Source organism: Neopsephotus bourkii, unplaced genomic scaffold (assembly GCF_033783945.1).
Source record: "Neopsephotus bourkii isolate Nb327-2 ecotype Australia unplaced genomic scaffold, CSIRO-AGI_Nbou_v1 NB_335, whole genome shotgun sequence".
Classification (NCBI taxonomy): domain Eukaryota; kingdom Metazoa; phylum Chordata; class Aves; order Psittaciformes; family Psittacidae; genus Neopsephotus; species Neopsephotus bourkii.
The window spans coordinates 2,240,977-2,255,198 of record NW_026900841.1 but is presented as its reverse complement, the minus strand read 5'-3'; the positions used below and the strand labels follow the sequence as shown (position 1 = coordinate 2,255,198).

At 40.4% G+C, this 14,222-nt stretch overlaps 1 protein-coding gene across 5 annotated transcripts in view; it reads right to left on the bottom strand.

Annotated features, from left to right (window-relative positions):
- DIP2A (disco interacting protein 2 homolog A) overlaps window positions 1–14,222 on the bottom strand; it is a 96,768-nt gene that overhangs the window by 30,020 nt on the left and 52,526 nt on the right. For all 5 annotated transcript variants that reach the window (XR_009724671.1, XM_061348128.1, XM_061348129.1 and 2 more), the window contains 12 exons: window positions 10,067–10,195; window positions 9,159–9,278; window positions 7,029–7,226; window positions 5,304–5,395; window positions 4,961–5,071; window positions 4,084–4,207; window positions 3,718–3,827; window positions 3,199–3,301; window positions 2,671–2,735; window positions 2,306–2,399; window positions 1,738–1,857; window positions 235–349 (listed from right to left, as the gene is read on the bottom strand). Coding sequence is in view for 4 of the 5 variants with exons in the window: in XM_061348128.1 (XP_061204112.1) it covers window positions 235–349; window positions 1,738–1,857; window positions 2,306–2,399; window positions 2,671–2,735; window positions 3,199–3,301; window positions 3,718–3,827; window positions 4,084–4,207; window positions 4,961–5,071; window positions 5,304–5,395; window positions 7,029–7,226; window positions 9,159–9,278; window positions 10,067–10,195 (1,381 nt within the window). In the remaining variant the exon portion in view is untranslated. The remainder of the gene's footprint in view (window positions 1–234; window positions 350–1,737; window positions 1,858–2,305; window positions 2,400–2,670; window positions 2,736–3,198; window positions 3,302–3,717; window positions 3,828–4,083; window positions 4,208–4,960; window positions 5,072–5,303; window positions 5,396–7,028; window positions 7,227–9,158; window positions 9,279–10,066; window positions 10,196–14,222) is intronic.

Genomic DNA, 14,222 nt, shown 5'->3' with positions numbered 1-14,222 from the left:
TTAAAAACCCCAACCTAATGGCTGACTACCTTTAGAAAATCTTAGACTTTTTAAAGAAAACAAACAAAAATCCCCCACCCTTCAAGGAAGGAGATACCTGTGAGCCTCACACTTTTCTCTGAGTCTTCAGGCATCATTGTGTGGGTGATGGTCTTTACTGACTCTCCTTTTAAAACCACATATATTTCAATAGTCAAGAAATGCTTAAGTTCCCTTCTCAGAAAAGAGAATTACCTGCGAATAGCAACAGTCAGTGCCTCTGAAGAACTAGCACAGGGACAGATAACTTCTGGTCTCAAACCTCGGGACTGAAATACATTCAGGAATGCATCACATGAAGATATTGACCCTAAAAAGAACAATCACACAGTTGGAAACATTTTGCAAGGCCTGGAAAGGGTAAGCTGCAGGACTTCAAAGCTTATGCTCAGCCAAACAAATATGGTTGCATCCATGCACAAAACCAACATACTTGTCTAAAAGATAAGTTAGATGTTAGATTTGGAGGAAAACCACTCAGTGGGTAACAACTAATTCACTGCATGACATTCAAAACTGCCTCCTCTCTTTCTCTGGCAGCACTTTGGGACACTTAACATCATGGGAAGCCCTTCAGTGATCAGAATATTTTGTCACTAACAGCAACTGTATCTGTTGGCTTCCTATATAGCTCCTCTAGAAGCAACCAGTGTTTCTTATAGATGTCACAGAGCCAAAGCATTTAGAAGTTAACATCAGATACTTGTGACGTATCTTCAGTTCAGTTCAGAACCTTACTTGGCCTTTAGGACTCAGGCCAAAATGCAAGAGGACATGGCATCACCTACAGCTTTGTATTTTACAGTTGGGGAATTGCAGCACATAATGTGAAGCAGCAAACTTCACTGATTATTCTACATCCTAGGTGTAATTTCAGGTCAATTTATCTAAGAGTACAGCACTAATGAAAAGATGAAGCTAAAAAAAAAGAATTTATGCAGCTGAATATAGCTAAGAAGTGTAAGCAACAAGGAAAAAGCAGTGGTATCATTAGCATATATACAGCATTTTACTATAGACTGAACTGCCTAACTTTAAGCATCAGCTCTGAAACAGTGTTTACAACAAATAATATCTTAGTTTCAGGTTTTCATCTTCTGCCAGCAGGATTTGTAGACCTCTCTTTATTCAACTGCAAGGGATCTGAAACACTTGTTTTTCTGGTGTATGAGAACAGCAAAATCAAGCAACTAAGGTATAGTCTTTCCACCTCCTCACTGCTTCCTCTTGTTACTGTAAACCACCACCATATGGGTGACAGAGAAAGGCAAGAAACTACCACATACTCTAGTTAATAGCTGTCTCGGTTTTGAGTTAAGGCTGTGACTGCTTCCATTTTTATGTCCTTGCACATGACTGAGACAAGCCCTAGGGGCACGTACAGAATCAGACACTGCAACTCAAAGATTTTATGTCAACATGCAATACACAAGCAACTACTACTGAAAATGCCATTATGATTTACTTGGAAATTTAAAAGCTTCTTTCAAAATCATGTTGCCAAGTATTCTTTATGGAAAGAACAATCCTTCAGAATATTTTCTATGGAAGTTCTGTTCTGGTGTCCTTTGCAAAGAAATACTGCTACTGAAAATGAACTACAGCCAGTGCTGCCGCGCTCCTAGAGTGCAGACACAGAGCTGTGTGATTTACAGCGTGCTTTAGCTCACCTTGAACTGAAAAAGCACCCATACTCACATGGATTAGCTCCATCTGCCACTAGTAACATTCGCAAAGAGCTCAGACTGACATCTCTCTGATCCCTCTGAGCCAAAAGTGACCAGTGCATATCACGAGATTTGACTACTGCTACACGGGCTGAAAGTAAAAACACAATTATGGTGCATGGGCAGAACAAAATAAACACCACTTAGGTACTTTTGTGTATATAAATTTATGAAACAGATTCCAAACCTAGAGAACAAACACAAATGCCAAATATTTAACCGCAATGACACATATACACTCAATGCCTCCAGATGGACTTGACTGTAGAGAATTCAAATGTTTACTATAAATTTCAATACTGAGGTGAGAAGAAGAGGCTCTTTAAAGGTCTATTAGAGGAAGCCACCAACATCACTCAGCAATGAATCTCTCAGTGCATATATTACTGAAATGGAGTACCCTAAAGCTGTGGCAAACAAAGTCAGCTGGATAAAGCAGCACTGGCCTCAGCTAAAGCAGGTATTTTATATAAACAACTATTTTCATTTCCTTAAATCATCCATAAAGAGATGGGTCACGTAAAACACTGTAGGGTTACCTTTGTACGAGCAGACTTTCTGTATCCAAGAAAGTGGATTAACCTTCATTAATGCATAGGGAATACTGATGACATGCATCCTGTTCATAACACTCTGTGAGAAAAATATTGACAAATTAGAGGCTCAAAGAATACACAGCATGTACTTAAAAAACAAACTACCACAGCTACAGGGTAACTCTTACATTTAGCTGTGAGAACTATGTGTAAAAACATCAGCTATGACTGTGCAGCCTGTTACTGAAACATATAAATACTGAAATGCAAATAGTTTGAGAAAGTTCATTCCTTCATTCCCATACCAATACTCTACGCCTGAAAGAAGCAACTCGCTGCAGGGTTTTTTCATTCATTCCAATACTCACTGTTAATACTCCATGCCAAAGGCCAGCATCTCTCTTGAAATCCAAGACATTTGTTAGTGTTTCAGCTGAAAGCAATGGAAAAAATATAAAGTCTTTAGAAGCATATTTATGAGGTTATTCAAGAACTCAAAATATTTGCTGAGGCAACTATGAAACTTCCAAAACTACTAAGGAATCAAAGCTATGCTCCCCTTCCTTCTTGTCTATAACAGGCTGCTTAAGCTGGAAGTGTCTGACTTTACTTCCAACAACCATCTTTAATTTATGAAGTCTGAAAAATCCAAACCCTTGAATAAAATTGATAAGGATCCTAGGTTAAAACCATTTAACACACATTGGTTATCATTTCACAAGTGGCTTAATATCACACCAGTTACGAATGAGGAAGTTTGTCTTTCCCTTTGCGGTTAAAGCTACTACTGCTTATCTAAAGCTCTTTTTAAGACAATAAATATGATTTTGCAACATAAATGGTCTGACAATTCAAAGCTGTGAGTAGCATTTTTAAGTTGTACCTATCTAACTTACCTTCCGAATAACCACATGCCTGAGTCAATGCGTGACAATGTGCCAGCATGGAAGCATGAGATACAGTAATGCCCACTGTGCTGCCCTCTTTACTTGTTTTGTACTGAGAAGAGGAAGTTTACAAAAGCATTAGATTAGCAACAAGATCTACAAGATTTACAGCAATGAACTGAAAGGATATTTTACTATAAAACTGAAGTGAGCTTTTCAATGAAATCAAAAAGCTAGCATAAGACATTAATGCTTGGAGAATACACCAATACCATATGAAATCTCACTGTTTGTCTACCCCAACTGAACATATTGTCCCAGGGATCCAAAACTGCCAATTATCCCGAATCTTCAGGCAACTACTCAATTGACAGTTTGCCTGGCAACCCTGAGGCAAACTTCCTTGCTCCACAGTTAAAAGTATTACAGCAATCTCTTTTATTGCATCAAGAAATTAAAGGAAAAAAATGTGCTGGGATGTAAACTACAACAGAGTAACTGTAAATTAGGTATATTATACTGGATCACCTCAATATAAGCAATCTCAGCACTGGCATCCCGTACTTGCGGATGCCAGTCCTTAGCTGGTTTTGCCAGATGCTTCCCATCAATCACGAACCACATGAGACGAGGCCAGCCTTCAAAGAAAAAGAGAAGTTACTGTCCTTACTGTCCCAAAAATGAGGTTTCCCCCCTTCCAGTATTCAGGGATAACAACAGGAGGCAAGCAAAAGCTGCAGCATCACCCCCTGACAGGAAGAAGCAGCACTAAGTAATGGTGTGACAATCAAGGCAGTCCTTTGTATGTATGCCTCAGAAATTGTTGTTTAATAGCAACAATGGATATATCTGCTCTTTATCCTATAAAGAAATATCAGTAGATTCAAAACATACCTTTGAATGTCACCACCTCACCAGTCTGAGCTTTAGGAAGGCCTTTTTGACAGGCATCAGTGGTTAAAGCTAGTGTTACTCCACAACTGCGCAAAAGAAATCCAATTTGCTGGCTGCCAGCATCCTACAAAGAAACCAGATTATAGGAAACTTACAAATAAAGAAGCTTTTGTACAGTTTAATGTAACTTTTCCATGTTTAGAAAGTATTGAGCCAATCTGTAACACAGGAAAGAACTTCAGACCCATAAGACTTTTCATGGAAGACAAAAGCATGAAGTCTATGCTCAAAAGGCTTAGTTTTGCTTAGTGCCAACTAAGTTAGATTTGGCAATAGATCTGGCAAGCAATAGTAGCAAAATAGTGTCAAAAGCAGTGATTGTGCATCCCTCTTCAATCCAACAGGGATTTTACTGAAGTCTGGTAAAACAGAGAGCTAGTTTGATGCTGTTTCTGAGTCCTGAAGCACTAAAGAGCAGAGCTGGAATCTTTTCAACTCTCAAAATGTGGGTGGGATTATACTGGTATTTCCAGTAACTGAGGCGTCTCTGCCTGCCTGTGCTCTCACTACTCAGCATGAGAACTGAAAAGAGCTTTTCTATGCTACATGTTGAGAAATACTTTCATGCCTTTGCAAAAATACTGAATTAAAACAATTGCTACAGTTACATATCCTAAACTAGTTGATTACTAGCTTCATACCATTCCCCCCGCAATTAAAACACTTTCCAAGCATGTAATGTACATTAACCAGATCAGCTGATGCACCAGACTGCTTTCAAAGTGCAGACTCTGAGGGGTACCACATAAAGACTGTGGAATTTGGATACCTCCCCTGCTTTCTTTATTTACAAAACATGTGGAATGTATTTGCCTACCTTTCTTGTTAGTGGAACTTCTATTGGGACAGGAATAAGTTCTGCGAGGAGACATCCATAAAATGCCACCATAAACATAACTGGATCACTATTAGGAAACACGAGAGCTACCTACAAAAATACATCAGAATATGAAGAAATGGGTTTTGCTGTCATTTGGGGGGAGGGAATAGCTTTGTCATTTGTGGGGAAAAAAGAATCTTTGCAACAATGTTCAGGTTCATATTTAAACTAGGAACAGAAATAGCAAATGTGATAATACACTATTACAACTCCCAGTATTGCAAGGTTTTATTTGGTTTCTCACTGTTTTCCCCTGAGACCATTTCAAACAGAAGCCTACCCGGTCCCCAGGCTTCAGCAATGGTTCATTCTTAGTGGTTAGCCTGTTTAGCAAGGTATATGCCAGCTTCAAGCTTCTACTCCACAGCTTGCCTAAGGAAAAAAAGACATTGCAGAAATTAAACCCCATGAGCCTAAAATGTTAACATTTAATTAGCAAATCTCAGTGCTTTACATATGCACTAGGCAACAGGTTGAATCAGAACAGGGTCAACAGGCATATGAGCAAGTAATTAGGGAAAAGTGAACATCTGTGTTGTGAAAGCAATCCCACCTCACACACCTACTGAGTTCTTCTAATGCTTAGTGCATGTGAGCACACATACACACAAGGCCTGGCTGTTACAACCTAACTGCATTTCTAAAAGACAATTCATAAGACTCCTTCTTAAAGACTTTTAGGGAAAGCAAAGTACTTGGGATAAAAAAGTAATCCTAAATTGGATAAAATATTAACCGAAATTTAACAAACAAAGGGTAGGAATAAATGCCACGTTACTGGGCTCTGTGAAATGCCAGTTCAGTGCTCAGTTGTGATCTAAAGATCTCAATAGTTCAGAACAAAGCATTATTCCAAGCTACTAAATACAAAGGCAACACTCTGCTTATTTGACACAGTATAAAAATCAACTTTTAACTTGCAGCCTCAAAACCCAGCAGAGCTTTGCTAAGAAAACCAAACCACCCTGTTTATAAAAGATGGAGCAACAGCAACCCCCTTCCCCTGAAAATGGCTAAATCAAAGCAAGAATCCCCCAGCACAAAGAAGCATGCCATGGCAAAGAGCATGCATCTGAAACTCGGCTCTCTAATAGAGGGTCTTTATCATAGACTAACATCCACACTGAATCCTTTCAGGCCATGTAGCAAGCATCAGTTAACTTGTGCTTGTCAGTCTCAAACTTCTTCAATTCTACTTTTCTTTTCCCCCTGTTTAATTTCCAGTTCTATAAAAAAGGGTTCCACAGGACTCAGATACATCGAATGGGCAGTCCTCTACAGAACTGGCCATTCAGTGCAGCTGGCAGAGTCCAAATACAATTTAGAGCTTGGCTTCTTTACAGTTTGGCTTTTCCTTTCTTTTATTTTTAAATGCAAAACTAAACACGATGTTTTAAGGAATTCTCACAGCACCACTGCAAAGTAATGGAACACATGCAGCTGCTCAGTTCCTGTAGGCACACTTCAGCTGTAAAAATGCAAACAAGAAACTTGGATTCTAACACAGCACAGAAAGAAATGCTGCAGTTAGGGACAAAATGATCTTACAAATAATGCAATGACTACAATACTTCTAGTTCATTGATTCAGGCAAGTTTTACTTCCCACAATAACATCCCTAAAATGCTCCTGAATGCAAGTCTTCTCTTTAAGAATTGCATTCAGCATGCAAAACCATGCTGAAATTTTGTGTCTACTCTGGGACTCTGAAGAGTGTATTATTAGTCATCTGTTTTGTCCCTCCTAGGTTATTCTCAGTGATCTTTAAAGAAAATAAACCCCAATTGTCTGAAATTTATAAACAGCCGTTTGTAAAGAATCAATATTATAAACCATTTCCTTTCATTATCTTCCTTTACAATGTCTTTCACATACAATGGATTAGTAACTTGCATTCAAATCTCAAAGCATGTCATGAGCACAGTCAGTCCCTCCTAACGTAAAGCAAATTGTTCATTCCACAAGGAATGTCTGATTCTTCCTTACAGTTATCACCAATACCCACCATAGGTCAGGGTATAAATAGCTTTCCCAGTTGTATCCAATGCTGTCAGACAAGGGGCTTTTGGCTGGGTAGTTCCCCAGCGCTGCAGGGCAGCCAGCAGAGAAGGTGGCCAGTCGGTTACCATGCCTAAGGGTTCACCTTTAAGTACATTCATTTGACTTCCTTCAGGCTTTGGTTGATTTGGGTCAGGCTGTTGCACTAAAATCAGAGCACAGGAAAAGGGCAGATGTCAATCCTTACAAAAGCACAGAATGGTTTGGGTTGGAAGAAACCTTAAAACTTATCCAATTCCATCCCCCTGCCATGGGCAGGGACACCTTCCGCTAGAGCAGGTTGCTCCCCATCCAACCCGGCCTAGAATATGCAAGCTGCACCTAAAAGATGATTCTATGAACCGTTCCTACTTTCCTCTTCCTCACAGTTATCATTGCTTCTCCTCTGCTACATGATGATGCTATGCTAATCATCTGTTGGCTTCACAGAAAGTAATTACCATCACTTTAGCGTTCTGATTCAATATTATTCAAAGGATCTAGACACAGAATTTGAATCCCTAGTTCACTCTTCTTCTCTGCTCCTGAAAGATGTATTTTCTGTTGTTTGTTCCGCACATGTACTTAAATGACAGCCTACACCAAGTCAAGAGGCATTATCAGAGAGAATGGCTTCAGTGACAACTGGATCTTGATTTTTGCTGTGCCAAATTCGAAACAGGCAATGAAGAATGACACTAAGCCTTTATAATAATAATGTTTTTTAAATAAGCCTGGTGAAATGCTCTGGATATGGATTACCTACAACTAAAACTGTACCACTCACAGCATGTTTTGCTTGATTTCTGGATCATCTCTTTCAGCTGTGGAACACTGCAGGGTTTAAGCCATTTGCTCTCTGAGCAGCCTGCTGTTAAAATCTTGCTCCAAGATGCTCAAGTAGGTGAAGTATCTTGATCTTAGCAAAACAAAGTCATAGCTGGATTTAGCTAAGACTCAATCTATGCAATAACTACAATTAACAGTTCAAAGTGATGCTCTTTATTCTCCACAGTGATATATGTGGACCTCAATGACAGTTTGCCTCAAAAATGTTCAGTGAAAGACTAGAACCGCAATAACTTCGTATCTTGGAGTATCAAACAAATTGATACTAGAGAACCTAGCAATGGCCTCTCAAGAATGTCACACTGAGAGATGTTTTTCTTTCTGCTTAGACACATGCACACAGAGAAGAAGATAGTGGGTTTTAGCTAATACCTGCAGAGTGTGTACAAGGACTATCCTTTCACATAGAGCACAGACAAGACATATGCACAATGCACTCAATGCATTTAATTCCTCTGAACATCTAAAATAAGGAAAGTTTCCGGATCTCAAGAAGAGGATATTAACATGCATGCAAACAGTATTATCATAATAAATTCCATGTCCTAGCAAAGTAAATTTTTTCATCTAACTGTATTTGGGCAGTGACCAGCTACAAAGCAGCTTCTCAGAGCAGGATGTGAGAGTGCTTGTAGACACCAGCTGAATGCAAGTGGCCAGGGAGGCTGTGGAATCTCCACATCTGGAGATGCTCAGAACTTGACTGGACGTGGCCCTGAGCAGCCTGATCTAGTTGAACCTGCTTTGGGCAAGAGGTCTGTCATATGCTTCCAGAGGTCCACTGCACCACCAGTTATACTCAAGCTATGCCCTGACTTACTCCAGAAAGTACCTTCTATACATTTGCTGATGATTGCAGGGCAGAGTTTAGAATCTCTGAGGCAAAAAGTGATGGTGGGACTATCACCAAGCATGACAATCTCTGGATGCACCAATGAATTCCTTCAAGGATCACAGTCTTTAGTGTTCACCAGCTCATCACACTGGTCCAAATCAGGCTGAATCAGAAGAATTTCCAAAGTGAGGGAGGAAGGAAGACCAAGTACACTGAGGAGAAGGGTTGAGCTGAAGGTTCTGTCTTACTTGTGAGAGCATCTGACCTCTCTGTCTCCAATAAAACAACTCTACCATGAACTCTACCACGATTTGTTTTCTACTGGGAAAAGAAAACAGCATTTGCTAAGAAGTACCAGCTCTTCTGTGACCCGCTTACAAAAGGAGTGAAAAATGTATCTGAAAGGAAATTAACCTTCTAGGAGTTCTTCAAAATCATCAACAAAAAACTCTTTCAAAGGTGGGCGCTTTGGTCTTTTCAAGGTATTTAGAAGCTGCTGGATTTTAGAGGACACTCTGCTATTCACTGGAACACCTACCAAAGAGAAAAGTTTTATTACTTACCATATATAAATAAGCATACACTAAAGCACATGCGGCCACATTGCTTACAACATCACACTAAGCTCAGCAGTCGTTCAAGATGAGCAGCTTCTTTGGGAAAAAACACAGCTTTAATCAGTAACAGTTTCAACCATGGAGTTACTTGTTTTAATATAATGCTGCTCCCTAGCTACCTGGATGAAGAATATACCTTCTCACACTCTAGTTTAGCTTTTCAAACTACTGACTCCTTCATGAGAGTCCAATACAAACCTGAAGAAGTTCTTTTCTTCCAGAGTCTAGGTATTTGCTATGTCTTAACATTCATTCGGTTCTAAAAGTGTGACAATGCTTGGAAAAAACAAATGAATCTTGCAGCATTTTACAGGGCTAGCAAGAAACAATCAGAACACAAACCCACACTGCTTTTGTTTCAGTATGTGATACATTTATTTTAAATTAAATAGAAATGTGTATGCCTGTTTGTAGTTACTGAAATTTCAAGCTCTGAGGCAACATAAAATTAACATGTGAGACAAAAAGGCTTACACTGCCTTCTACTGTAGAGATATACAGAAGTGGGCACATGGCTCCCACCAGCAGAGCATGGGAAATGCAGTAGTTTCCTCTCCCATGGTAGACTGACAGATACACCATACTACTGCAAAGCTTTGGAGGGGCAGGGACATAGCACAGGATGGGTGTCAAGCCCTGTTACAGATTCACTTATTCAGGAAAGGTGACACAGACTGAAAAGCAGGAGGTTTATAATAGAATCACCATCTGCAGTTTCCAGGATGCTGCTGTTGTAGCCTCTGGGAACTCCTCGTACTGATGCAACCTGTGGGCGCTCATGATGTAAATGTTCCATCAGACCAGTGGTGACATCTGGAGGTGCAGAGTGATTATCTACAGAAATGGAAGACAGACATAGGAGCTCATTAATCATCTTAAAAATCAATATATCCAAAGTTGCTTCTTACATCATTCTTCTTGTCTTATGTTTTTAACTGAACTCTGATGTCTCTAATCAAAGTAGATACAGAGGAAATCCTGAAAGGAACCATGGTGCTTCTCAGCAGTGGAGAGGAGCTGTTCCAATGTTCAAAGGGATCCAAACAAATTCTGACAGAGAGTGGTTGCTCACTTTGTCACTTCAAGGTGAAAGCAAGGAGATGCATTATGAGTAAACAGCACAAGTCTACAAAGAACGTCTGTCTTGCATCTGTAAGAAGAAATACAGGCAGCCAAAGCCTCTCTACAAGACTGGAATGAGTACTCTTTAAGTCCCATAGGAAGAGACAGAAGCATGAGGTTTTAAAAAAACAGAACTTCTGTCCAAGGACAAGGTGAAACACTTATCTACATTCTGCAGGCTGTAAGAGGAAGTCTTCTGCTGAGAAACACAGATTAAGATTTTCAGTGGCATGGACAGTGCACTTAGGTCTGAACACATGTTGAGGATGGACACAGAGAGACGATAGATGCCTCAGAGGAAAGGAAATGATAACTTAAAAACCTGTCACCTGCAGCTCATAAGAGCAGTCATAGCTTCCCTTCTGCAGCTTTTTTTACAACCTGTTCTTAATAGTCTCACAATACTGTAGGTAGAAGCTTCCTCTTTGTGTTGCAGTACAGACACCGTTCACTCTTCACTGGGGCATGTATCAGTGAGAACAGCTGGAATACCTGTAACAGTTAAACCCACCCTTGGTCTAGAGGTCAAAATGATATACACACGCTGCTCACAACAGGTAATTTAGCACAGGGTTTCTTGAGGCGGTCATAAGGTGGTCATTTGTCACCAGGCATGGCACGCTTCCCTTTTAATGGTGCGTGCTACAAGCAATAAACCCTTGTATATTTTTTATTGCACCGCAGCTCTGCAGAACTGTGCTTAGGGAATATCATCACTCCAAACTGGTGACCCAGGTTAGGGAAGGGTTTTGAATGGAACCACAGGTTGGCAAATGGCAGTACTTGGGAGAAGTGTTCCAACAAGAAAAAAAACAGAACTGGAGGCCTGAAATACTCAGAATCCTAAAGAGCAAAAGGAAATGCTGAAGGACATGGTGCTGGAGGAACTGCTTGTGGTCACGCAGCTCTGCAGTGATACCCCCTGAAGGACCTCAACACACCACAGATCCTGCAGAAAGAACTCCAAGCACAGGGTGATGGAGGCAGAGCTGTGAAAAACACACCCTACCCACCTTTCTGACCCGGCTTTTTGAGGAAGGGATTAGCACCAAGATACCAAGTGCTCATAGCCCTGTTCACAGGTTTCTGGGGCTGACACACAAGGCACCAGTGCAGCTCTTTTAGAGGGATCACTGAAAGAAGAATTAAATCCATTCCCATATTTTCCAATTTTTGTACTGCAGAGACCTGCCTTTCTGGGTACCCAGGAAGGACAAATTCTTTTCATGCAGGGAAGGTACTTGAAGGACAAAGTATCACTTTGTCTCTCTGACAAATGCCCAGGATAAAACCAGTAAAAGGAAAAGGTGACCACTACGTGTAAGGCTGATTTGCACAACCACTTTAGAGAGCATACAGAAAGCCCATGTATTCAGAGTAAACTGAAACACTCCTGCTGTGTTCTATATACTTTATGAGTTGCTTTTTGGTTGGTTTTATTCCCTTAGCTTTACCAAAGTCCCAAAAACATGGACTTCACACAGCAGAGAAATTAATCAAATGTACCTGGTTCCCATAGTGCTCAGGAAGTCCATACTTCCCAACTGAGAAACCCTGTAGTGATTATATCAATGTCTAAAGCTTCCACTCCTTGAATACACCAGCAAGAACTACAATTAGGGATGTACCTGCAGGGTGGCTTCATCACTGGAAGGCCCCAAAATGGCATTCCTATAGAGGGAAGTTGTCACTGCTAAACATGAAGGTGACTCAGAACTATACACTCAAAGTGATGTACACATATAACCATCAGCAATGTAATTATCAAGTGAGAGGACAAGAGAGACTGACACGTACTATGAGGCTTGGAGCAAAGGGGAGAAGCCCTGCATGAAGCACGTAAGTTGAAATGCTGAATGGATGCAGGTTTTATCGTGCGTATTGCTGCTGGGAAAAAGCAAATCTTCCACTCACATGCATGAGGCAGATATTTGAAATACAAAGGCTCTGCAATTAGATGCTTGGAAAATAACATAAGGAAGAAGCTATTTGGGAATATCTACAGAAGAGCTGTGTACTTGGGAACAGCTCAAAGACATCACACAAAAAATGAGAATGCGCAGAAAAGACACAAAACCTCATCAGAAGTCATTCCCAACTGAAAACAACCACAGAAAATTAGCTATATATAGAGGTGCTCATCTACAGCATTCATGGATCTTACAAACATCTCAGAGCCCAGTTTCATGCAAATAAATGTCCCTTACCAACAAAGGAAATATCAGGGGTCCTTATGAACAACTCTGCTGTCCACAGCTATTTGTTCTTACATACAGCAGAGAATTGACTCTTCCTCCTCATCCTGCCTTGAGAAGGCAAAAAATCTATGCATAGAATAAGTTCAATTTTCCAGAATTTACGCTTGGGTAAGAATCCCATTAGCTTCATTGATTATTTGGGTATTTTGTTAATATATGTGCTTGAGAATCCATGAAATGAGTCTGTATCATCTAGAGATACTGTGGCAAAGCAGAGAAAGAGAAGTGGTGAGTAGCCAGAAAAAGAATAGCCTGGACAGACTTGTGACTGTGGGAAAGAGTTAACTGGGTTTAGCCTGAAGTTTCTTTCCATTACTGATCAGAAGAGAGAGATAAATGCAAGAGGGAGCAGTGGTCCAAGAAAGAATGGATGCGATAGGAGACAAAATTAGAAGCTAGGCATCAGGAAGAAAGTCTCGAAGGAGAAGTTTCAGGGTGAAGATTCGAACACATTAGAAAAGCCCCTGCCTAGCAGGACCTAGAGTTAGACCTGCAGATTGCTGTATGATAGTTTTGTCTGTAGGAAAGTAATCAACCACTGTGATCCACAAGACACTACCTTTTGACATTTCCTCTCGAACAAACTCTTTGAAACTGTTCCTAACTCGCTTCACTCTTACAACTTCGGTAAAACTGCTTACAGAGCCCCAGCAGTTCAGAACACAATTCAGAACTGTGCTTCCCCTTAGGGAAAGGAATTGTACTTTCCAGTTTTTCAATAAATACTGGGTCGAATACCATGATAATCCATTTTTCCAGTTACTCTAACAAAAGCTAAGTTGAGAAATACCCCACAGTTGAGATGGTAACCTTGAAAAAACCACCCAGGCACACTGCTGGCCTTATTCATTTGAAGGAAGTATGAAACTAAAAAAAAAACAACAAAAGCCTCCAAACCAATAAGTGGATGTTGTACTTGCTTTTATAGGTGAAAGATTAACAGCTTCAAAATAATGTGTATTCCTGTCCAACTGTCTTAAATACTGTAACCCTGCAATTCCAATACTGCAGTCCACTGCTTGGGAATGTCACAGAATCATCATCATAGAATGGTCTGTGTTGGAAAGGACCTTAAAACTCACCCAGTTCCAACCCCTGCCATGGGCAGGGACACCTTCCACTAGAGCAGGTTGCTCCAAGCCCCTGTGTCCAACCTGGCCTTGAACACTGCCAGGGATGGGGCAGCCACAGCTTCTGAACCTAACAGCCAGACCAGCTAAAAGAACAGGTATATGCAAAATGCATTTGTGCTTTAAATGCTCCTGTTAACTGACATATCCACATATACAGAAGCCTATATACTCAGTTTAAATCTGAATCTGAATCTGGTGCTTTCTCACCTGACCTAACCTGTTCTTGGTTACAACTGAGACAAAACTGTCTGTATGGAGTATACAGGCATAGAGCCACAGATTAACAGTCAGCTAAGTAGAGCACTAAAACTGCCAAAACCTGAAATGTCCAGGAATAAGATACGTGAG